Genomic DNA, 24,399 nt, shown 5'->3' on the forward strand with positions numbered 1-24,399 from the left:
CTCCCATTTGTCACTCTGCCTCGGGGAGGGTTCCGCTTGGCGTCGAAAAATGACGTCGATCGACGCTTCGCCTCGTCGTCGTCGTCGTCGTCGGTGAACTGCAACTGGTTCCGGTTCATGTGAATCGCCCGACGGTGACGACGACGACGAGACCAAAATGAAAATGTAGCCCCCCAACCCGAGAACGGGAAGTAAATGCAAAACAATTGAATATAAATTCGCAAACGTGCTTTTCGAACTGCAGACGTGACGGCCAACGGGCCAAGATGGTCGCAGCGCAGGGCAACCGGTGCGCGTTGTAACTTCTGGCACCTCCGGAATGGACTCCGCTAGCGCATCCCGCAGAAGGCGCGTCCCGTAGTTTATTGGGGCCCTGTTATCCACTTGGCTGCGGTTCGCTGCCGATTCGCTGCCCACGCGCGGAGGATTTTCTGGCCGATGGCCGTCTACAGGTCGCGCGTAGGTTCCGATCTTGGTGGACTTTTGTTAATGGAGAGAAAACATATTATCTATCGTCCGCGCGGAGTCCAGGAATTGTTGTGTTCCGATCTAACGCAATTTACTGTTGACTTCCGGGAAGCGAATCATGATAAGATTAGTAGTTTCGGGGGCCCGCTCATTTGCTAGGTCCTATCCCCTGGGGCGGTCTGCTTGAATTGTACTGTAAAAGTTCTCCGACACCACACCGGGCTTATCAACACCGGGAAACAGTTGCACTTTTCTAGGTGATTAATTTCTTTTCTGCTCTTTTTATGCTCACTTGTGCTAAAAACAGGAAATTCTTCCGAAAAAGCCACAATCAATTTGATGTCTTACTTTGTTGTTCTGATTTTCAAACGTATCCCCGTGTCAGTTGCGTCCAAATTAAACCACGTCCGTGTTCCGGTAATAAGTGCACAGCGCAGCGCATCCCAAAGTCTATTTAAACTTTTTCGCTTTGGTGCCGCGGCGCGCTGTGTGTTTCGAGAACTTCTAATCATAACTTCGTATGTCGTCGCCATTTTCTTTCAGGCAGGAGTTGCCACCGAAAATGCATCCTGCACGGTGCCCAAGAAAACTCATTAAACTGCATCCACCCGTGTTGGGTGGTGTGTGTGTGCACACGTACGATCGAAAGTTCTCTCTCTCTCTCTCTCTCTTGTTGCCATATTATGTCACAACAACACGGCCACGCGTTGCATAATCTAAGCGGGCTGGTTTCGGTTTCGATCACGGAGCACATCCCCACGGCAACCGGCAACTAATCGCCAACGCGCTGGGCAGGCGTTGAGCTGGTGACATTTTTAAGTTTCCACAGCACGCGTGACACTTTGCCGGGGACATACATAAATTAATTAGAGGTCCGGGCCGTCGGTTTGTTTTGCAGTACGCCGGCACGTTGTTTTAATAATTTTGCCGTGTCCTTGAAATATATGAAACTAATGCTCCAGCGCTCCACAACGGCGACGATCAGGGCAGGACTCCAATCTCCAGGCGTTCAGGCGGTGTTTTATTAACGAAGCGAACGGGGTGATGCCTCCATTGTGTGCGATGATACTGGCTTTCTTGGCCAAGTACTTGCCTCTAGCCCGGAAGCCCCCGCATGGTTGTTTCAATACGGTACTGGTTACCCGGTGGCCACGTGTGACAGCCTCGAACGTCATCCTACCTAAGGCGCAACTTTGTCTTTTGCCGTCGTCGCAGGAGCCACTTCTTCGGTGAGTTTTCCGACCGTTCGATGACAAAACTTTTCGTTGCCGGCCATCGTCGTGGCCGTGTGTGTGTGTGTGTGTGCGTGTGGGTTTACCGGCAACGACATGCTCTTCTCCATCTGTTCGCGAGACTTTGGTGACGTCCGGTACATCCGCAGTCCGCAGCAACTGATTGCTCGTGGCTCCGGGAGACTTTCCGCCCATTCCAGGGTCCACTTCTTTACGAAGAAAACGCTCTCGCTCTCTCTCTCCAGCTGGCCCTAGTAAATTAACCTCTTTCAATCCAGTCAGGCGACCAGTCAGGACACACTTCCCAGAAATGCATATCAACGGCAACGCACCAGGAAGATCCTACTGCCAGCTCGAACGACTTCAAGTTGGCTTTAAGGCAACAGTCCGACAGTGTGCGACAAGGTGAACTAATTTTTCCGGCCCCAGGATGATCTTCTCTATAAACAAGGAGCTTTTGTAAAGTCCACCGTAAGTCAACGGAGCCAGTTCAGGGGACCAACCCAATGGAGAACGTTTAAACGCTGGACAACAAGCGGCACTTTTGCCCCCGAAAGTCACACGGCAGTTCGGTTCGACTCCGTAACTCGGTCACACGTCCACTTGGTCGGTCGGTATCGATCGATCCGCCTGATAGGTGATTTCATATTTATTAATTTAATATGTAAAATGGTGGCCGGCCACGGAAATGGAATCGCGCTCTCCGGCCCAGGTAGAGGGCGAACGCATGAGTTGGAGCACGCGTTTCCGCCTCATCAAGTTAATGTACCCCTGGGGGGGGACAGGGGTCCAGGGCATTTGTATAATCAGTTAAGTGACAATGCGATGACCTCCCGGAGGAGTGGACCGCCAGTAACGAGGGAGTTGTTGGCCGTCGAGAGCACGTTGCCGTCAATCGTTTTTAATCGATTGAAAAGGCGTGCGTTTTATGGTCCGGACCGAAGCCCGGAGCCGGAGCCACGACAGGTGTCCGACCGTCTTACACTAACTTTACCGTCAATTGGAGGAGTGAATTTGCTGTGACTTTGCTTAAAATAGTCTCAAAAGGAAATTACCCGACCAATGGTGGACCCGGGGCCAGCAAACAAGCCGCCGGGTCCGCCGACGTTTGTTTGCAAATTTTGTGGCATCGGTTGGGGTCGGGTTGGTCGACTTCCGGCTGCCCGGACCAAGTGCCTGAAGTGATTGAACAGTGCGGGCAAATATGTTGAACAACTTCATCTAACCGAAATTCGGTGTCGGGCGCTCCCGGGTTCCGATGCTGCCGATGGATGGCTTCGCTTTGATGTGGGGTTACAAGCAGCAGCTGCGTGTCGTTGAGAAGTCTGTTTGGATATGAGGTGCCTCCCCGGGGGGGTTGGGCAACCGCCGCATTTCGTTGGGCCCCGCGGGAAGCCCAGGTAGCCGTGCACCGTTTGCCAATTAAATTATTCAAAGAAAATCAAAGCCACGCATTACTGTCAATCCATGATCCTACTGTGTCCGCTGTCTAGTGGTTGGTGGCCGGGGGGTCGGCCACTATCGACTTTGTTACCGAGTTGTGTTGATTTTTGGGTTTCGGCTATCGAAAGGCACAATTGGGTATCGTTTCGGAACACCAGTCGGGTGCGTGTGGGTCGCAAGACCTATCGCTATTTTAGGCTCCCGATCGATCAGTTCGAAAAGTTAAAGCACGAACCGGCAGGCTGCCTTCGGAGGCGATTGAGACCTTTAAATACGATTGTTTGTGAGGTTGAGGTTGAGGTTGAACACTGAACTTAGTGGCCAGGTCAATGAGGTCGGCCGGGTTGGAGAGTTTGCATCGATATAATCACGGTGATTACGATCAAACATTGAATATCAATTTCCGGTGAGCCGTTCGGGTTCGGTTTTAAATAGTTTGAATCTAACCACCCGCGGGCGGGTCGCAGGGTTCACGTTTCCGGTGGCCTTCATTAACATAGTAAATAATGGAACCATAAAATAATGTTTCCTCTCTCTCACTCTCTGTCGGGGTTCTGTGTCCTCGGGTCAGGTCCCGGTGCCCGGTCACCTTGTTTTCGTTACCAATCAATGTCACTTCGATTGATCAAGGGGCCCCTGCATACACCGGGGCGCGTAACAGGTGGCAGGAGCACCGGAATTATCCGGCATCGACGTGGAAGGGATCGTATTTCGGGGGCTGGCAGCAGGACTTCAATTTCATGCGTCGCTCGGTTTCTATTGATTCAATTAAGCCTAAGCTCGCCGCAATAAGCGAGGCTCTTCCTCGAATCCCGGGTCGGCACCATCGATTATCCGGCACCGGAAGCCTGGGTTGCACTTTGGGGTTGCACCTTGCCATTGACCTTTGCCAAAAAGGAGTTTTCTACCGCCGTTTTTATGGATCTGCAGGTAAGCCTATTGAAGGGATTTGAGCAGATTAACGTGAAAAGTGTCGCTAAATTATCAATCAATCGGATATCAATTCTAATGCGCAACCGGAACGGAACGGAACATAATCAGACTATTGAGGGGCGTTAGGGCAAAGTTTTTATGTTCAGTTCCGAAGTGGCAACTGGCAAACCAACCAGGTTTGCCACATGAACGACCCTTGCCGGAGAGGGCGTGAGAAATAGAGCCTGAATATTTAAACAGTCCACCGGAACCGGAAGAGTGCCCGGAAGTTGATGCTGCTGCTGTTGCTGAGCCCGCACACTTCTGTTGATGGAATGTTTATTTGATCAAAGTGATTTTCTGTTCCGTTTTGATTGTTCGAATCCCATTGGTTGGTTGCTATGCACCCCATGCAGAGAGTTCTTCGATTCCTTGCTCGAGTTTGGGGTAAATATTTGCGCCGGTAAATGCATTCTGCTGCAGAGAATATGGAACGCGCATACGTAATAATGTTTCGAAAGCGGAATGCGGGGCCTGTGAGCTGGGAAAGGCAAGCTCGTGACTGTGACTCGTGTTACGAATTCAATGCTTTAGTTGGGCTTTTATTTCCACAGCTTGAAGAACCCGAGAACCGTGACACGTTTGGAGTGATTGAACATCATTAACAGCCCTGGCAGAAGTATTTTTGCTGCGACCAAAACTGGTGTTTATACCCTGGGATCAGTGCTATATTTATAGCCGTGATTGGCGGTGAAGGCCGCACGCTTCATTCGCCGTTTCGAGCGAGTTCCAATGAAGTGTCGGCGCCTACTTTGCGCCCACCGTCGTTAACTTTATGTGGGTCGGCTGCAATCATTTATATTTATTTTATTGTGCACCACGCCGTAAGGCTTTGAGGCGCCGAACCAAACTCTGGCAGAAGCAACATAAATACGTTCTCGTTCTTCGCTCGTTCTGTGCCCTCAGCGAGTGGCGAGAATCCGCTCGAAGGCGCTTCCATTCGGTGCGAAGTTGGCGTTGAAAAAGAATGCTCCACCATTCGCCTGTTGCGCCTGTTGCGGACCGATCGAAGCATGCCTCGGCTCGGCTGTTAGTGCCGCCGGTTGAAGTGTGATGTGTTCGCCATCTTGTTCCGTCGGATTGCTTCCGTTATTACGTTGTTTTTCTACCGTGAACCAAGCTGGATGGCACTTGCGGGATTCGTAATCTAACAGAAGGTTATTGTTTTGGACGTATTTTTCGTACAGTTTGCGAAACACACCCGTTGGAAATGGGGTTGCCTCGGTTAGAAGATAGTTGAAGATGATTTTATCCAATTTGATCACAAATGAGGCACCCCGAAACATGTGGACATCTGCCACCGAATCTATTAATCATGCCGGTGCCGTTTCTACCGCAAGGATACTAGTTCGAAGCGCAGGCTTTAGTGGAATGGCATTCTCGGAAGTTTACGATTTCTGACGTTTTCGGTCGTCTTTTTGCCCCAGCCCCAGCATTTCCCCGTAGTGTAGACGGATGAGGTAAGGTCCACCCAAAATATAAACACCGGCTGGCGGGGATGGGAAGGACAGCCCCGAAGTCCCTGGGAAGCTGTTTTCATTCAGTGCCGACCAGCCGACCGAGCCGGTTCGGTTCGTCCTTTCGGCTGTCTTCGGCACCGTTCGGGGACCAACAGCTGATTGCTGAGGCTCGTGCCCCAGGACACACGCTGCTTTGCTGGCGACCCCGTGTTCAGTGTTCGCTGTGCACTCGAAGCGATCGGGAGCGAAGGTCCTTGGTGGCTTTTTCTTGTAGAACGGTCTCACGGAAGCGTTGTGAAGTTTTTGCGGAAGACGTACGGCGCGATGAGTTAATAGTTTTCCGAGGTGTTGCTGTGCGTTGTGGCGCGATGCCTTGGCAAAATGGTTTGGATTAACGAAATAAAAAAAGGTGAAAACGACGAACCGGCCGACGAACACGGACCGAAATGGGCGAAAGTAATCAATTATGTAAATAGAAATGGTCGCTAATTTAGTGTTGTTTTAGGCAGTGGCAGGGAATGGCAGTGAGGCACAGTGAGTGGGCTCTTCGAGCGGGTGCGTCATCAACGGTGCCTCCTTCGTCCGTTACATTGGCAGATTTCCCGTTTTTGTCGCTTGGCAACCACATTTTATTCCCAGTAACACCTTCAATTGAGTGTCTCGGTGTGTGAGTGCGTGCGTGTGTGTGAGGCGAACAACGAAACAAGAAAACCGTTCCGCTCTTCTATTACTGCAAACGAACGCAAAGTAATTGTTTTTCCATTGACGCACCGACGTCCTTTTTTGCAGGTGCAGAAAATAGATCGTGAAGTGTTCCGTTTTTCGGTGGAAAACGCGTGAAAGGCATTGCGGAAAATTCCGTTTCATCACAAATTGTTACAAGCCGCGTGTGTGGAGCGAATTCCGGCGATAGCAGCCGGAACCACCGTTGACGTTGATAATGGATCCCGTTTTGTGATGCCGATGAAAAAATAATATTGAAAATTCAATTCTTCTGAAGTGTGTGACCTGGAAAAGTGCATTTCATCTGAAACGGTAATCTGATTAACAAGTGCTCAATAATTCACCACAGACGGCGGTGCACCGGCGGGATTAACCTTGCTGTGGTCCATTTGGCGTGACAAAAGAGGATATTCGTGAACCAAAATCAAAAGATGCACTCCATCGCCTGGGTTGTGGCACTGTTCCTGGTGACGCTCCGGGGTGAGTATCCTGTTTCTATAGTCCATAGTCCTAAAGTATCCATTGCCAAGTGTAATGGGCCGGCGTGACCCTTACCGCGCCGTGACCAGTGCCTGCCCAATTGACCTTACCGCGCGAAGCCCGGCGGTCACAGGTGATCTCGCGTGTCACCTTTCGTCTTCTGTCTGTCGGACTATTTTCCCTGAATTGGTGCAACGTCCCGTGACTCGACCGTAGGCCCGTTCCTCAGACCGTCAGGCTAGAACACCTAGTACCTGACAGTGGAGGGCAGAACCGTTCGGACGCGTGCTATTACACGAGGCGCCTCTCCAGTCTGAAACGATGCCCCACCGAAGTGGGGAAGTCGGCAATCAGAGGGATTGGTGCCCGCGTGAATATCACGGGTTTGTGGTGGACCAACTTCTCGCGACCCCAGATCGGCAGGATAGTTGCCTATTACCTGACAATGGGGGGCGCAGGGAAATCGGTTTCCTTCCTCGGAGCGATTCCGTCGGAGCGGTGCCAACCCAGAGGGAAGGAAGTCAGTCTCCGAAGGGAATCGCACAAAGGTAACAAAAATTTCTTTCTAAGGGGAAGAAAACCCGACTCGTGGCTGGTCACGTCCAAAGTAAGAGTGGTTCTATTTGCAAATTGTCGCGTCTTATATACCTAAAATTTTGTCATAAACATTAATAAATTCAGAGACCGGCCGCCTGCCCGAAACCGCGAAAAGTGCTGACGCTATGATCGCGTCGCGCGTCTGAATCGATCGATTGGTCGTGCGCGCCAACCGTCCAGCTAGAACTGCTGATGCTGCTTTACTTGCGATCGTTCGCCTGCCCTATGACGGTTGCTAACGTGCAGGCGCTGTGTTCACTGGCTGGCACTTGGCGCTATCGCGGAAGTGGGTCAATGGTTGCGTCATGCAACGTTTTTTGGGAACTGGCTTGCGGCGTTCGTAACACCAAGGATCGGATGCGATCACAATTTGCCTGTTTGAAGTCCTATTTTAATGTAGGCCGTCCCCACGGGGGGTGGTCGAACGAACCCGTTAAATGGTTGTTTGCGTTGATTGAGTCACGAATGGTTGGGCCGCACAAAAGAGTGCGTCGGGGCCGGTCAGGGTCTGCGGGTCCTAATGATGAAATATTGCTCGATGCGGCTCGATTCGAATAATGCGCACAAACCATCAATCAAGGCCGGAGACTGGGCAAATTATTGTACATCGGCGCCATCCGGAGTCCCGAGTCCCGAGTCCGAATGTCAATTTATTTGTTAAGTCCACCGTCCACCATATGCGTCGCCGAGGCAATGTTTCACGCTGAATTTATGGTCCGTGATCAACACCAGAACGAAAGGGTACGATTTTTATAATAATCCCAACCGAATTGTGCGAGGCTCCCCGCGACAAGCCGCCGCCATTCGGGGGTGACACTTTTCGAAACATTTTTCGATCGATTCCATTTCGGGCCCTAATCGAAATGCTGCCAAATTATTCCGCTTTTTAATTGAATTAATATGCTCATCAATCTTCCGCGGCCTCAGCCCCTTTGGAAGGGGTTTCAGTGCAGCCACTTGCGTGCGAAACAACGACAACGAATGGCTCCACCATGGTTACAGCTCCGGAACTGTGTGTGTGTTTCGGAAAAAAGGAAAATGGAAATTCGGCACCGCAGAAACAATCTAACTTTTTTTCCGAACCAACCGTTCATTATCTGCATCTTGCGATACGCGGCGCCGAATAAATTGCCCGGAGCATAATGAATCGAGGACCTGCGATAGAGAAAGACAGAGAGAGAGAGAGAGAGTAACGTGCCTGGGCCACTTGCTGCCAATATAGATCGATGACGGCACCAACGCCCCCGAGCGCATTCCGGGCACGTTCCGCGCGGCCTGCGAGATTCGAGAGTTTCGATTACTTTCACTTCCGGTTCTGACCGAGCCGAGCCGGGGGGCTCGAAATGATAGATCATCTCCGTGTGTGTGTGTGTGAGAGATTAATTTCTTTCGTGTGTAGAGTAAAATTAATTTGCCCGTTTTAGACACTGAGGGCCTGCTGTTGATTAAATTAATTTCGCAAGATGTGAGAACAAATGTACGGACACCGCGTGAATGAAGGTGTGCATGTTGTTAAGCACCCCCCTCGCTTCGTCGGGAGGAACTGGGACTCGCGGCAAAAACACACCGCCAGTGGTGACCAGCACATCCGGTGTGTGGCGACATGCGGGACACACTTATTATATATTCGTTTACGTTCCGGTTTTTCTTTTGTTCCGGTCCGCTTGTTGTGGTGTCCCCGGTGCCGTTTATTTGTCGTTCTCGCACGGCAACGTCTTGATCGTGGGTTTTGTTTTCCGTTGGCCAGGAGATTTCGGTTTGATGACGTGCATTGTGTGCCGCGCGGATTCCCGCACCACGGTTGTTTTCATCATCACACGAACGAGTCAAGAGAAGAGTTGTTCACAAAAAAGGCTGTAAACTATATTAACTTTGCTGCCAGCGTGTTCATTTCAATTGTAAGCCCCGCATAAATTGATGGATGTGAAATTGAAAAATTGTAAAATAGGTGCCACCGATGCAGAGGTCGCACCGTTTTTTATGGTGCGGGTGCAACATATTTGAATTGGCAGTTTTTCGTGCACGTGAATATTAATTCCACATGATGTCCCACCCCAACGCGGGTTGAAATCCGCAAGAGTCCACCCGTAGTGGAGTGATATTTAATCGCTTTCCATTCGAAAATCCATCCCATTTTTTAGTGCGACCCTTCACCCGACCAGGTGTGGGGTGCGTTAGGTTGGTTATGACATTGTAGCCATAGGTGTCGGAGCTTTTTGCCCTCCTTTTTACGGGGGTGTACGAGGGCGAAAAAATGTACCGCTTGTACCGCGTGTATGGATGTTGCAGCAGCTGTAGGCAGCTTGTTGTTTTCTGCGTGAAAAATGTGTTATCCGCCGCTTGTCAGCGTTGGCGCGAACATGGTGCTCTGACATAGCCACACACACTGTGGCCGCATCGTTTGCTCATGCAAATGGAAACTATTTAATGAAAGTGGTTTACCCGGACGCGCTGACTCGAGGTCGGCCGAGGCGACCGAATGTCTGAGTGATACGACCTCCGACCACTCCGGATGATACTGTCCGACATTATTAGGAATTGGGCTCCATCCCGCACTAATCGTGTAGACTTTCCGGCCGGCGCCGGGCCGCCGATGGCGTCAAAAGTTTCGTGGCGTCTCTTAATGCACCGCCTTTTTTGTCATTCTCAGACCTCGGGGCCGGCCATGGCGCCACTCGTGCCCCGTTACGAGTCAGTCGCGCTAGACAGCATGGCGCAACCCTGTGGGTTGCTGCGATGCGATGCGAAATAGTGAGCATCGTTTTCCAAAGATTACTTCGATTCGTTAGCCACGCGCGTTGTGTCACTCCTTTATTGTTGTGACGTTTGAGACCGAGGCGGAATTAATATTCATCAGCCCCTCAAAGTGCTGCCGTAAGTGATGCGGCTCTGTGGCCGATTACACTGTGATGGCAGCGCTGTGGCCGCTTGTTCACATCGCACAATGGATTCGCCTCTGACACTCTGACATGGATTTGGTTTCAGAAGCAACCAACCAGCAGCAGCGCGGCGCCGGAAAGATTAACGGAACCATCGAGGTGGACGGTGCAACGAAGAGGGATTGTAACGACACGTGCACCGTTTCCGAAAGTGAGACATGCACAATTGAGACTGAGATACATTGAGAGAGAGAGCCGCCGGAATCGGAGGACGATGGAGACGCCTGGTGGCTCTGGAACCGGAACCGATTTGGGAGGTCATTAGCCGGAGACGACATTAAATGGCCCATTCGCCAGTTAAGAGGCTCGCACACCTAAGCAGCAGGAAACTGACGCAGCGTTAAAGTGACGTTAAAATAAATTCACCCGCCCGCCGCCGGAGTGTTTGATGGGCTTGAACCCCGCGGGTGCCCCGCCTCCGCCGGGTGTAGAGTGTGGATAACGTCAATTCGCACCCCGCACCCCGCGTGTGTATGTGGCACTGGAAAGCTGAATTTAATTAAACAATAAATCATTTTTATGGCCACCCGGTGGCTGGCTGGCTGCCGGGCGCGCCCGGTTTTTTAATAATATTTGCCCGGGAACTAAAAATTAGCCAACGACCACCACCACCACCGCCCGGTGTTTATTTTGGCATGTTTTTCTGACTTGTGTTGTGCGCCGGGGGTAAGCTGCGATGGGGCGGTTAAAATTTACATTCAAATGGTGGTCGGCGGACGCGGCCGCGTGCCTGTGCCCGCGTCCGCGTGTCCGAATGACGAATGTTTGCGGCGAAGTGCTTTTTGGAGTTTGAGAGAACCGTTTGTCCGAGTTCTCGGGGCCAGGGACTCGGTTCCTTTCGTGTGAGACAAAATCGGTGGAGCGGTGGTGGTGGTGGCTTGTGGTTGCCACTGGTTTATGTCAGCTGCAGCACTGACCAACGGGGATATTTTGACCAATGAGCTATGTCCTGGCCCGGCCGTCGTGTTGCAGTTTCGAGCGCCAAAGTTTCGGCGGGGCCTTAAAAATGTTCACAAAACGTTACGGTTCGCCATTTTATCCGTATTACAACCGATAAGGTCCGTAATGGGGTGAGTACGGAACGTTCGCCCGACGGCCGTTGTAATGGCCGTGTAATGACGCCTTCCAGAGCCCCGAACACCCCGAGCCTTCCGAGCTGCGAACAGGATGTTGGCTTTCGCCAAGTGCGGTTAAAATTAATTAATTTCACCGTCAATTTGGTTCACCCACAGAAATTACCGAATTCTGCTCTCTCGGCTGTTTGAAGTTTCTCCGAAGGCCTGGCTCCTCCGGGGCGCGTGGCTTGTTTTTCTGGTCAGCCCACCAGTCTGTTTAGGCCCTTCCGGCGACCAACGTCTCTGCGGGAGGAGGATGTTCCCGAAAAGATGGCGCCCTACGTCGATTAAAAGGGTTTTGAAAGAAGGCGAAGCTTTGCGATGGCATTGAGCGCCACAAGGATGGGATGCCAGCTCGGGGATGGTGGGTTTTAATGGGGTGCAACGGCCAACGGTTGGCCATTTGAGTGTAGTCTTTTATACCCGCCGCCCCGCTGTGTGGTGGCGTTTTTTTGTTTTTCCATTGCGTTTCGCTTCTTTGCTTCGCACGGCTTATCCCTATCAAAATCCCCGCGCGGAGCAAATTCCTTTCCTAAGCCCATCAAAAATGATTTGAATATCATTCCACCGCCGCAGCCGGGGTTCGCCCGGCCCCCTGTAAGCCCGATGACGAACCTGATTCACCATCCGTTTCGCACAGGTGTAGCACACACGGATCGAGCTTCTTATTATTCCGACCACCAAACAACGTCGTCGTCATGCTGCCGGTGGCCACTTTACTCGATTGCGGCTCAACCCTTCAGTCGGGGCTCGGGTTTTTGGGTAGTGCCGCCGTCGCGGCTGTTGCTACTGCTCGGATGTCCCTCGGAGTCCATTTGAGTAAATTGCATATGATTTTTGTTACAAACAAAGCGGTACCGTCAGTCAGCCCGGTGGCTGTCTTAGAGATCTCGCCACCGGTCCCTGTCTGTCCGGATGCATTAGAATCGGTGGATGTGGGTTCGGGGTTTTTAGCCGAACCATACGATTCCCAGCGGTGCGGAACGGTAATCTGCATGTCGACATGGCTCCCACAGATTGAACACCGGAGATTTTCGACCCATACTTTTCCAGCTATCTTTTGGTAACTCGGGAACAACCCTCGGGAGAATATTATTTTATTTTTCAGCTATTTTGATCATCCGTTTCTCGCGGCCACTCACGGTAGCCCACGGAACGTGTGGAAGCCGCACAAAAAAACAAGGGGACCGGAAGTCACATTTTGTCACACTCAGATAAACGCCCAACGGTCGCCGCCGGCGGGATGAAACCCATCGTTTTGGGTTGCAACCATTTATTAGGGACAGCAGCGAGACCAGAGACCGCTGCCCTACGTCTTATCACCGCTAAAGCATCTGCTCGGCAAGGGTAATTCATTTTTATTTCCCTCCTTTCTTTCTATGTCGCGGTCTCCGTTCTGGCCACGGCGGTCATGGCACTCCCATCGCGCTGTTTATGTTCCGTATCTTTGTGTTCCGACATGGAACGGCGACACCATTTGAGTAATTCTAATGTGAATTCGGTTACTCGGGGCCACTCGGCGGGGCTGCTCGAGCGGCATTCTTTGTGGTTGTGCACCGCAAGAATCCGATTACTCGTCGGAGGTCACGTCGAAAGGCTCTTGGGGGGCTTACGCTGCGAAGAAATCAAACCACTTCTTGGCGACATCTAGCCCCTGATCTTAAGGAACGAACAACCACATCGCATGGACCCGGCCCCGATGGTAAGGTTTGAAGTGCAGATCCACTTTGCCCGGTTGCCTAAGCCGATTGTTGTCGACCACCGATGATGACGATGATGATGATGGGGCCATGCCGTCGAATAAATCGAGGCCATTCGAAGAAAGAGATGAAAGAAACCTATCCGTGACAAACACTTTGCAGTTCCCCGGCCGGGAGTCCGGGGTACTCATTTTCCCTAAAAGTGGGCGTGTTACCAATAGCCGCGGCTATTGGTAGAGCCAGCTAGCCGCCACAACACATCACAACAACAAAGTGACAGCCGCCGATATCGGTAGAGCCAGCTAGCCGCCAGCCAGCCAGCTAGCTTGCATGCCAGGCTGCAAACAAGCTGAAGACCCGCATACGAGCCAAGAGAGATGATCACCGATCGACTCACGAGCGAGAGAGATCATCGGTCGACACTCTCTGGGACACTCTTGGCATTACGAAAGAACCAGGAGTGATAAGCGAAACGCCGGACCAGACGGACTAATTTTGAGTCGCTTCTTTCGGGTCGCTTCTTTCGTGATCGATAATAAAGGACTTCAAGATACGGAACGGTCGCGGTGTTTGACTATTACCAACAGGGCGACACGACTCGACTCGCCCTGGACGAACGGGATTCTCATCAGGAAAATTGCAACCCGTGATGCGCCCGTGTGTGCAGATGCACCCGGGGTGCAAGTAGGCGGAATAAATGCGCCCAGAAGGGAGTCCACCGTGGACCGTCGGCCATTATGTACGAAAAACATCCGTCGGTTGGCCTTTTAGCCTTCTCGCCAGGCTCAAAACGCTTACGCTGCGAGGCGAGCATTCGGAGCGCAGCGTAAGAGACTTCTTTTGAGCAAATTGAAGCATATAGGGGCTGGGTCGTTGGGAAAAAGAATAAAATACAAACCCCGGGAAAAGGGCCCTGACCCGAACCGGCGTGTGCCGGAGCAAAGAAATTATTCTGTACGAACCCGTGTTCAAAGAAACCCGCACCCGGCTCTCGGTTCCGTGAGTTGTTAAATGAAGCCAAACTTGGGGGCTTGGGTAAGCGTGTCGTGGCGGCACACAACACCCAAAAAAACCAAGATCGAAGGAGAAAATTATCCCCAGAAAAGGTGCCCGTTTGTTGTTGGAAAATTGTTTCTCCGAAAAGGTGAGGTCGGCCCAAGTTGGCGGTGGCTGTTTTTTGTGGGTCATGGGAAATAATTTAACCAAACGAAGATATTCGGCCTTCCATCGCAGACGCATCGCTCGGGGTTGATTGGATTAGGTGAACGAATTTGGGTGACATTTTAGACCAATAGAGTTTGGAGTGTAAAATATTGCTGGGAAATACAGTTAACCGTTGGTATTGACTACGAAATCGTACCGAGACTTGAAGCAGGCTGTTGGCTCAAACTATATATTTTTTTAAAACATCGCACATCGAAGCAGGCCAAAAAAGCAATTGACGTTTAATGTAAAAATTCCACCATCGTCCATTCATCTCTCGTTTAAAGCCAGGCAAATTTATCAGGCAAAACACCAATAACTCGTTGGGGGCTTGTTTGTGCGTTAGAACGGAAAGGCCAATAAGTGGACCACTCTCCACCGAGACGGTGCGATCATTATCACGGGCGATTTAGCGTCCCGGGCAATGTGTTATGCTTATTTATGCCTTCCACCGTCGTCTTTTATCTTCCGCAACTTGCGCGGCGATCAAGGCAACAACACTGCAATTTACCGCCCGAGCCCGGACCATCCTACGCTGTTGTTGTCCTTTTAACGAGTGTTCGAGAGACGAGACGTGGACGGTTCCTCCGCAGCATCGCACCGAATTCCGCCGAATCGCCGGAAGAGGCCTCGTCTGATTTCCCACCTGTTTGTGGCCCGACGTAGATGATAAAATCTCACTTTACTACCTGTTCGTGAGTCGCATAATGTTCGACAGAGCTGCCATCGCCATCATCGGGCCGGCATCGGCGGCCAGTGTTGAGGGGCCTTTTTTCCCGGAATGGCACACACCTGAAGACCGTGGGTTCCGTCATCAGGTTCCGTTAATTGGACCGACGCCGATACGCACACGGCAACTGCAGTCGTAAGTTTACAGAGCCACTCCAAGTGTCTAGTGTGTGTAATATAAATTAGACGCTCGTTATCGTTTCCTTACATGGCCCCATAATTGCCCCACGCGAGTTGCAGTTCATCAGCGACACTGAATGATGAAATAGGAGCGCGTAAGCTGATGAATAATTCGGCCCAGCAGTTCCGTCAACTCTCGCGACTCTTGCTGTGGGACCAACATTTACTGCGCTTGGTAGCAGGTTGCATAAGCTGTTGATAAGTCGCTCTGGAAAGCGACATTTTCGCCAACCCATCGACTTTTCGGTTAGGTAAACCCCACGCTCCCGAAACTCGTTGTCAAGCGGGCTTGCCGAGCGGGAAGCGCTAAGTTGGACCTTCGTGGCGTGGCGTGGCGGGATTATCAAGAATTATGTTGCAAGTTTTGAAGTGCAACCGGGACGGCGGCCACGACCACTAATGCTGTGTGCTCGACGGTGGCTCAAGATCCTTGTTCGGGCCAGCCGTAGCCGTAGTTAGTTAGTTCTCTCGCCGCACCAAAAACCCAAGCTAATCGCCCAAAACACATAAACAAAATCCGGACCTTCCGGCCCTTGGCCAGCTGGCCTTTCGTGTGTAAAGTGCCAAAGTTCCGCGAGGACCGAGGAGACGAGGCTGCGAAAGTTTTGTAATAAACGAAATTAATTTGCTGTACGATTTACCAGTTCGATAAAGTTGATAAAGAGTTTGATAAAGGGACCTGCATGAAGTGACTGCGAGCCCATCCGATGCGGATGGGAATCAATCCTGTTGCGGTTGACTAAAAATCGAACCCCTCCCGAACCAACAGGTCAACTGGCCAAGAAAAACGCACTTCGATGTTTGTGCGTTGAGTGTTTGCTGATTAGTTTCGTGACCATCGGTCCGTGGAAAATATCATTTTAATTTCTACCCTCTTACACGGTCGGTGCAGCTCGGTCCCGATCCCAGACCCCACGTTAGGGAATGTGGATGTTGCGTATGTTTTTGCGGCAGCAAAAATATCCACCGCGAGCCGCCGCGGGGGATTTCGATCAAAACTCTCTCGGCTCGCATCTCCGGTCGCCCAGGATATGCCATGCAGCCCCACCATTCGGATGATTGCAATCATGCAACAGGAATATGGCCGGTCTACGGGACGAGGTGGAAGTGCAGATGAATCGAGTCCCGTGGTGGTCCGGAAAAAACCCGGCTCGTAACGCAAATATTTCGCCATCGCCACCGGAGCGCGGTTTTGCCAGCTGGTGCCGCTGCCGCGGCCCGGCAGCGCACATTTCGGTAATGAAATTCGTGTTCGTTAGGGGGACATCCTTTCCCAGGACGCGTCCTACACAGAGGCGCGCGGTTCGATTCCCTTCGTTCCGTTCCGATTCGGCACTCCGAGGCGTTACGGAGGAACTGGAGCAAAAAAACAGAGCTGTGAAGCGCAATTCTTGAATGATTGTAATTTTTCATCACCACCCATCACGCGCCGCCGTTTGTTGATGGCTTCCGTTTGTTTGGGTGGTGGTGCTGGGCACTTCGCTGCATCATAATCTGCATCCGGGAGATGCGACGCGAACGCAAAGCGGCACCTAACGACGCCGACGACGACGGTCTTCACGAGCTCTGGGGCGCCATTTTGGCGACCGTGGTGCTCTGGTGCTGGCAAAATGAAATTGAAGCCCGCCACTAGCGGGCAGTAGTAGAAGGTGGTTCGGTTGGTGGCGATGACAACATTCCCAGCGGGGACCACACCGGGTCGTCGTTAGCGATAACGGGTTGAAGCGCGCCCAGAACCCCTACGCGTGTGAAGGGCTATGATGGAAAGCGTTGGATGGGCCGACATTAAGCGCTATGAGGTGCCGACCCGGGTCGGTGGGTTTCAAAAACCCGGCCCGTTAACACATCGGCAACAACCCGCCTCGTAACCCGGTGCTAAATCGTCCGTGGACTAGTGCCAGAGGGCAGTTCGCTGTGGAAAGTGCACCCATTGAAAGGAAGTTATTCCAGTTTAGTAGAAGAACTTAAAACGAGGGTTTTACTATGAACGGTATGAGGGGCCGTGGAAGGATTTTATAATCAATGTGCCTGAAGCCGGATTATTCGACTTGCTTTCAGTTGGGCGTTTGACTTATAATTGGATTTCAACATTCAAAGCTTTTAAGTTAAAGGGCTCAATTTAATGAATAAATATGCTACGACGAGTTGAAGAGTCCAAACTGTCAAACGCTTCAACGAGGATTATTGAACTCAATTTTGCTGCAACTTGCGAGTTTGTGGTTTAATATGTGCTGGCGAATTAAAATATGCCAAAAAGGGCACGGCACATTGAATCACGGTACGGTTCGGGAACATCGGGAACGTGATTAACACATGACCCCCACCCTCGTAACTTCCCACTTGTTAACAGTTGCAACCCGACCGAAGTGCAATCAAAACGCCGGCTTCAACGCCGGCATGTGGAGTGCAATTTGTTTGCAAAAAAAATGGCAATAAAAACGAGTGATCAATCGATTACACTCGTCCACCCGAGCACGGCGCGCTGGAAAAGCTTGACTAATGGCAAGACCAGGCCAACGAGAGCCAGTGAGAGAGAGAGCAAAAATGTTGAAAAAGAATTTAAAATTCATATTTCAATCGGACCCACCCATCCCGCCTGCTGGCTGCTGCAGGCTGCGTCGTCGTCGTCGTCGTATCCGCCGTCTTCATGGCCCTTTCTTAGCGTCACGCCGTTCGGGGCCCACCTTTCGCCCACGATCGCCTTCTTCTTTACGATAGTGAATTCCACGGCTTGCGTTTTTTGTTCGATTTTCTTTCTATTAAAATGGAAACTAACGAACGGCCATATATATATTTCAGACCACACCGACCGACCGACCAGACCGACGACGAACCTTCACCAGGGGCTTGGCCGCAAAGCTGGCCACATTCTTTCAATTCCTCCATCTTAAGCACCGGCGTCTTAAAGTGGCCGTTATGGTTTTCATGAATCATGATCATGTTTCATTTGCATCGCCGATCGATACAGCAAAAAAATGGCGAGTCCACAAAAGAGTTGGAGAATTCGATGGGCACCACCGGAGCGTCACTAACCCAAATCTGGAATGTTGTAGCAATTTCCTAACCCCAGCCGCGGCCGGCTGATAGGAGGGCGGATGATTTACTACCCCGTGGCCGATCGCGGCCAACAAGTGATATTCGCTGTTAGGCGCCAATCTACATCCGGTTTTACCACTCCCGAAACGACCGAATGAAGAGGGGCCACCGTTAACGTTAAATGTGTGTACAATTTCATGCACCATCAAACTGCAATGGCCGCCCGTGGCACGAGCGCTGTTTTCCATTGACACCAACGAGTGTTCTCCGGGTCGGGCCGGGGGCTCAAGTGGATCGGCAATCGGCGCTCGGCCACCGACTACCGACTAATGTACTTCACGTTTTGCGTTAATGCATTTACGTCCGTTCGGTGCAATCAGTTCCGATGGCTTTTAGTGCACATCATTGACTCGCAACTCGCGCCGCCGTTGGAAGTGAGTTGGCGTGAAGTGGTGTGGCACGCGGAAATGCACTGCTCCTGACATTGTTTGGCCAGTGTTTCAAGGGCCGCTAGTGGCGGGGTCTTTTAATCCGATGCCCAGCAATGATGGTTTTTGTATCGGGGAAAGTTGTTTTTTAACAAGTCCGTTTTCAAAATATCGATACCTTGTTATGGAGCAGCATCAATCCTCGTGACCTGGCTCTACATGCTACCCGTGGCCTGGGAGTTAATTAGCGCATAATGTGGAAGTTGGCAGTGCTTTCGGCTCGCCCGAGAAAATCCTTTGCCGAGTTTATCGAGTGTTTCCGTAAGGGTCTTCGCTCTCGATCTTCGCAGGATCCAAGTTTTTAGCATATTGCCATAATCGCGCGGCCCCATTTCCCGGCTAAACAAGTTTTAGAGCGCCCGCCTCCGAAATCAATTTTGCAAACTGCCCACCGAGGGCCAGTTTGATGGAATACACCTCCGCCGCGTCCCGGCGGTATCCGTATTAGGGTACCCCAAGTGTGAACAAATGCGGAGGACATGCTAATTTAATTGCGGGAAGAACCGAACCGAGAAGTAGTTCAGGTACGGCCCCTGGTGAGCCATCGTGCGCGAAGGTAAACACACTTGAGGTTCCGGGATCCGGAATATTTACGAACCGTGAAGCCGAACCTGGTGCGGGAACCGAAACAGTAACTTTATTGGCAGGACGCTCGCTACGGAAGTGGCCAAACAAATTTGTGTTAAATTAAACGAAAACAATAAAAAAATCCCATCCAGCAGGTTTTGAGGACGCCTTGTTTTTTTTCCTTTCCCTGGCCCTGGCCAGTTAGTTACAGTTTCTTAATTTCATTCGGAACCATATTTCACTTTCGGCGAGAGTTTCTTTCTTTCTCCCTCTCGCGCTCGATATTGGTCCTCGTTGAGCTGGTCCGGCAGCGGCACGGACCCGCCGGACCGTGATTGGGTTCGTAAACATCGGGAAAATACGGACCTCAATTATCGAACTCTCCGACCCAAGCTGGAGTGCCCGGACGCGCCCTGCTTGACATTTTTCCCGTACTCGGGAAGCTGTGCACGGAGAAAAAACCTTCCTGTGCCACCTCGTTGGTTGGCGGGCCAAGTGCAGGAAACGATATTTGTTTGGGCCGAGTTGTAAACTGACGATGATGATGACGGTGATGATGATGGACCGATGATGATTATTGCGCGCTCAGTTGCGCTCGCAGGTCGACATTTTGTTGGCCGTTCGCCTTCATTCTTTATCGGTGCATCGATTTCTTGACCGAAACTTGTAATTAACACCACTTGCTTCAAATATTCGCTTTAATTGCTGTCAATTATATTTACTCCACACTCTCTATCTCTTGCTTTTGAGCTCGACTTTCGAAGAACTGAAACTCCCTGTTAATGACCTGCAGTGTTTTGCTTTATTTTTGACACACTTTCCATGTGTTTGACAAACTGCTCCAGAGTCGCCCCGCGGGCTGTTCAATATGTTTTAAGTTTCGATAAGAAAAGCACAACGTTATGGTTTGAAATATACTTTATTATTCAGTATGGTCTCTCTGAACATCATTACCTGAAGTCTGGAGAAATGAACTCATAATTTGATGAAAACGGCTTTCCACGCATGAAATTTTTAAGGTATGGAAACAGATGGAAGTCGCCAGGGGCCAAGTCTGGTGAATACGGTGGATACTGCAAAACTTAGAACTTTAATTCATGGATGTTTGTCATTGGAAAAATGCTGATGAAAAAGGATCTTTTTCTCCTGCAAACTGGCTCTTTTTTCCACGATTTTTTTTTCCTTTTTCTCACGATTGTAAATGTTGCTACTGTTCTTGGACGTCCTTGAAGTGGATCGTCTTCATGTGGAGCACGTTTAAATTCATCAACCCATCATTCTGCTGTACTAAATGATGGCGAGGAGTCCTTCTGTACTTTCAACATTCGTTCATAAATTTCCTTTGTTTTTAAATCTTCCAACATAATTCCGGGAGCCCAGCATCGACCGGATCGGCCGGATGAGGATTAAAAATACTTACGACCGTGAAGGCGTGTGTGCTCGGCTGCGATGATTATTTCTTTTTATTATTTGCTCATTTGTAACACCTCCCAACATCCACACGGGCGGGCGGACGATGAAGTCGTTAATGTACGGCCCCCAACATTAACGTGCGAAGTGTAATGGTTCTTTTCTTTCAACGCAATCACTTCTCGGCGCTGGTGTAATAAAACTCACCTGTTACCTCCCGGCCACCGTCGGGGGACTCAATCGTAACGATTGAGTTATGTGTGTTTGGGCAAGTGTCGGCGTCGGCGGGGACCTGGGAACGGGCCAAAGTTTTGTGAGCCGGCGAAAGCGAGAAGAGGATTTCATAGAGTTATGACCCGCGCCAGGTTCAGACCGGCTCCGGGTTTTATTTATTTCGCTACAGGCCGACGGGCATTAAGTCGGGTCGGCGCGTAGATTCATGGCCATGAATTTTGTGGCACTTAACATGGATGTAAAGTGTTGATTGATTGTAAAGACCTTCCGAAAGGGTGAGAACTAGGAACGAGGAACTCTAACCCTCTCTGAATGACTTTCTAGAGCGACTTTCGATCCCAATGAGAAGAACTGCGTCTAATTTCCAATTCTTCCCGATTCCGATTCCAGATGCGCACTCCGTGTACATAACGCGCCTGGCCGTGCCCCGGGTGTACGTGTTAGATAATTACCACCACCACCATCAGCGCCACCAACACCAGCACCACCACCACTATCTGCCGCGGACCCGGGACGATCCGGACGTCCCGTTCGATCCGGAACCGGACCCGGTGCCGGTGTCGGGGAGCCTCGCGGAGGAGGAGGAGCCGGTGGCCCGCGGTCCGGTGGAGCACCTGGTGCTGGACTGCGAGTACGTCATCGAGCCGAACGAGACGGGCTTCGTGCTAAAGTGGCTCCACAACGACGTACCCATCTACCAGTGGATCCCGCCGCACCGCAGCCCTTCGAGCCTGAACCGCATGCGGGACCACGTCAACCGGACGTTCACCATGGGCAACGAGGCCATGCACAAACACCGGGCCCTGGCGCTGATGCAGCCGACGCAGGACTTTGCCGGCAAGTACAGCTGCTCCGTCCAGACCTTCCAGTCCGGCAACATCAAGTCCGCGGACCTGTTCATAATCGGTAACGCACGCGTTCTGGCGCGCTTCTGCGACGTTCGGCGATTTGTTGATTGGATTCCTTACCTTCTGCTCTCCTCTCTCCCCCTCTCTTCGGCCAGTGCCCGAGTCGGGCTTCGTGCTGAAGTACTACCGCAGCCTGAGCGGCGACCTGGTGACGGTGCTGTGCAGCGTGTACGGGATCTTCCCGGCGCCGGAGATGTCGCTGTGGGTGAACGATTATCGGCTGGAGAACGGCAGTGTCACCGAGATCCCGGTCGCCGACGGGCTGTTCGACAGCTCGGTCAGCGTGCAGCTGGTCCTGTACGAGTCGCTCCAGGCGGACGATGTGATCAAATGTGTCCTGTCGATTCCGGGCACCGACTATCGGCGCGCGAAGGAGACGGTATTCGTCGGTGCGTGCTTATTGAACACCCCGCCCCTTGGTTTTTGCTACGGCGATCGGCGATTAATTATGTTGTTCCGCACCTTTCTTGACGCCGCAGACGTAAGCAGCGCCAGCCGGCCGTTCGAGGAGTCAAACTCCATTCTGGAACCGTCGGGTGTCGGGTTGCTAAGCGGAATGACCACCACCAGCACGACGAGCAGACCGTTCCTGTCGTCGACCGAATCGAGTACACCACGGACCACGACGACGACGACGGTGGTGAGCAGCACGAAAGTGGCCACCACGGGGCACGGGGCGGTGGTGGTGGGCGAAAGCCGAGGATCCATCAGGCAACCGCCGGCCGTTCCGTCCGTTCCGATCCGCCTTCGACCGACGGCCACTTCGACGCGGGTGCTTACCGTCCAGCAGGCGAACCCAGCCGGTGCCGGGCTCGATCCGGACGATGCCGACATAATGAACGTGCTGGACTTTAAGGAGATTTTCAACGAGAATCAGCTGTACAAAAGCGGAGCCCCGGGTAGGTGTGGCGGGCGAATCATTCCGATTCTTTTCCGTGTAACAAATCACCAGATTTATGCCGAAGACGGACTCGTTTCGGTCTCGGGTGTGTCTCCTTGCTCGCCACTTGAGACTCCGCCGGTGGCCCCGGCGGAGGTAATTGTATACCGATCGGCACTAATTGTCCTTCGGCGGCGGGCCACGGCCCCCGACCGGCGTTCCAATTGCTCCCCAATCAGTCATTCTCTGGCGGGCGGCCTCCGGGGTAATCAGGAGCGATGATAAACGAGCCTCGGTAGGCCTCGGGCTGATGACGCAACCCTCGGAGCTATAATTGATTAAAATGTGTAGCATGTTAAGCCCGTTTTCGAAGGTCGTCGTCGGAAGTGTTTCTTAAATTCGATCGCCGTTCAATGAGGACCGCCAGGGTGGGGCTGCCGTAAATTTCATTTTGCGGTCCACAGAACCAGTTCATTAGTGGAGCTCACCGGATGGACGGACGGTGAGGTCCCCGCAAACCAATATACCTCAGGGTGGCCGGCTACACGCTGGCCGGTGTAAAATAATTTGTTTCCTATTGCCCTCGACCACCCGGTGGCTATTGTTTCACCTGCCTGGACAGACCTGACTCAAACTCTCTGCTCTACTCTACTCTCGCCCAACAGGTCTGCAGCATCACCGGAGGTTTGTGGTCTGGACGGTGGGCGCACCTTCGGCGCTGCTTTTGCTGGCACTTCTTCGAGACCGGATGCTTCGTACGTAATCCTGTGGAGTGTGCACCGTGGCCGGTGGACCGCGACGGCGGCGCGACTGGTGAGGAGGAAAGAGGCTATAGACTTATGACGCAGGGCTCCACCCTGGACCCGGACTTTATTGTGTTTGTGAACGCTTCGGGACCGACGGCGCCGGGCCTGGCACCGGTTACCCGGGCCTAGTGTTAGTCTAAAGTGCGGTGCTCGTCTCTCGTGCGGTGAAGACGATGACGTGATGAGTTTCCAGCCGATCGTCGTCGGAGCACGTCGGGACACCATTTCTAGTTCCATATTTCCTTCCTGACGGGTTCGAGAGCGGCTGCTGCATCTTTCCAATAGCTAGTGGTCCGCCCAAAAAAAAAAAAAAAAAAGAAGCTCTGCATACACCTTAAAATGTTACGGAATTCAATCGTCCAACTCGCCGCTTGCGATGACGCAGTTTTGAAGCAAAACCAGTAAAGTTAAAGCAAACACGCAGGAGAGCAGAAAATTCCTAGGAAATGCTGAAGAGCAACGGCTCGGTTCCCCCCCGAATGCTGCAAACTATACAAACATTCGTTGGAGGAACTAAGCAAACGGGAAATAGTTTTTTCAGGCATTCCGTAAGATGGCCGAAAGAAAGCCGGCATTGGTGGGCGAATGACCAAACATAAATTCATCTGTCCAGCCGGAAAATGCAAATATAGGTAGCAATCGATAAGTAATCTAAGGGGAGGGATTAGGAAAAAAGTGACACTAAAAATAGCAAATGTTCAAAAAGGAGGCTCTCCGGGGATCCTCCCGGTACACGGATTCCTTCTCGGTTTGGTTATTTGTTTGCTCCCCGCTCGCTAATGTTAAAAATCTTTCTCTCTCTGTTCCTTAATCGGCCACCATTCGACGG

At 51.7% G+C, this 24,399-nt stretch overlaps 1 protein-coding gene across 1 annotated transcript; it reads left to right on the plus strand.

The window, feature by feature from the left end:
- The first annotated feature begins 6,729 nt into the window (after nt 1-6,729).
- LOC128278447 (uncharacterized) lies at nt 6,730-23,527 on the plus strand. The gene is made up of 5 exons (XM_053017177.1): nt 6,730-6,778; nt 21,367-21,882; nt 21,980-22,273; nt 22,364-22,783; nt 23,430-23,527. Exons 1-5 carry the CDS (start codon nt 6,730-6,732, stop codon nt 23,525-23,527), a joined length of 1,377 nt encoding a protein of 458 aa, XP_052873137.1.
- The last annotated feature ends 872 nt before the right edge of the window (nt 23,528-24,399 follow it).

This window comes from Anopheles cruzii, chromosome 2 (genome assembly GCF_943734635.1).
Source record: "Anopheles cruzii chromosome 2, idAnoCruzAS_RS32_06, whole genome shotgun sequence".
Classification (NCBI taxonomy): Eukaryota; Metazoa; Arthropoda; class Insecta; order Diptera; family Culicidae; genus Anopheles; species Anopheles cruzii.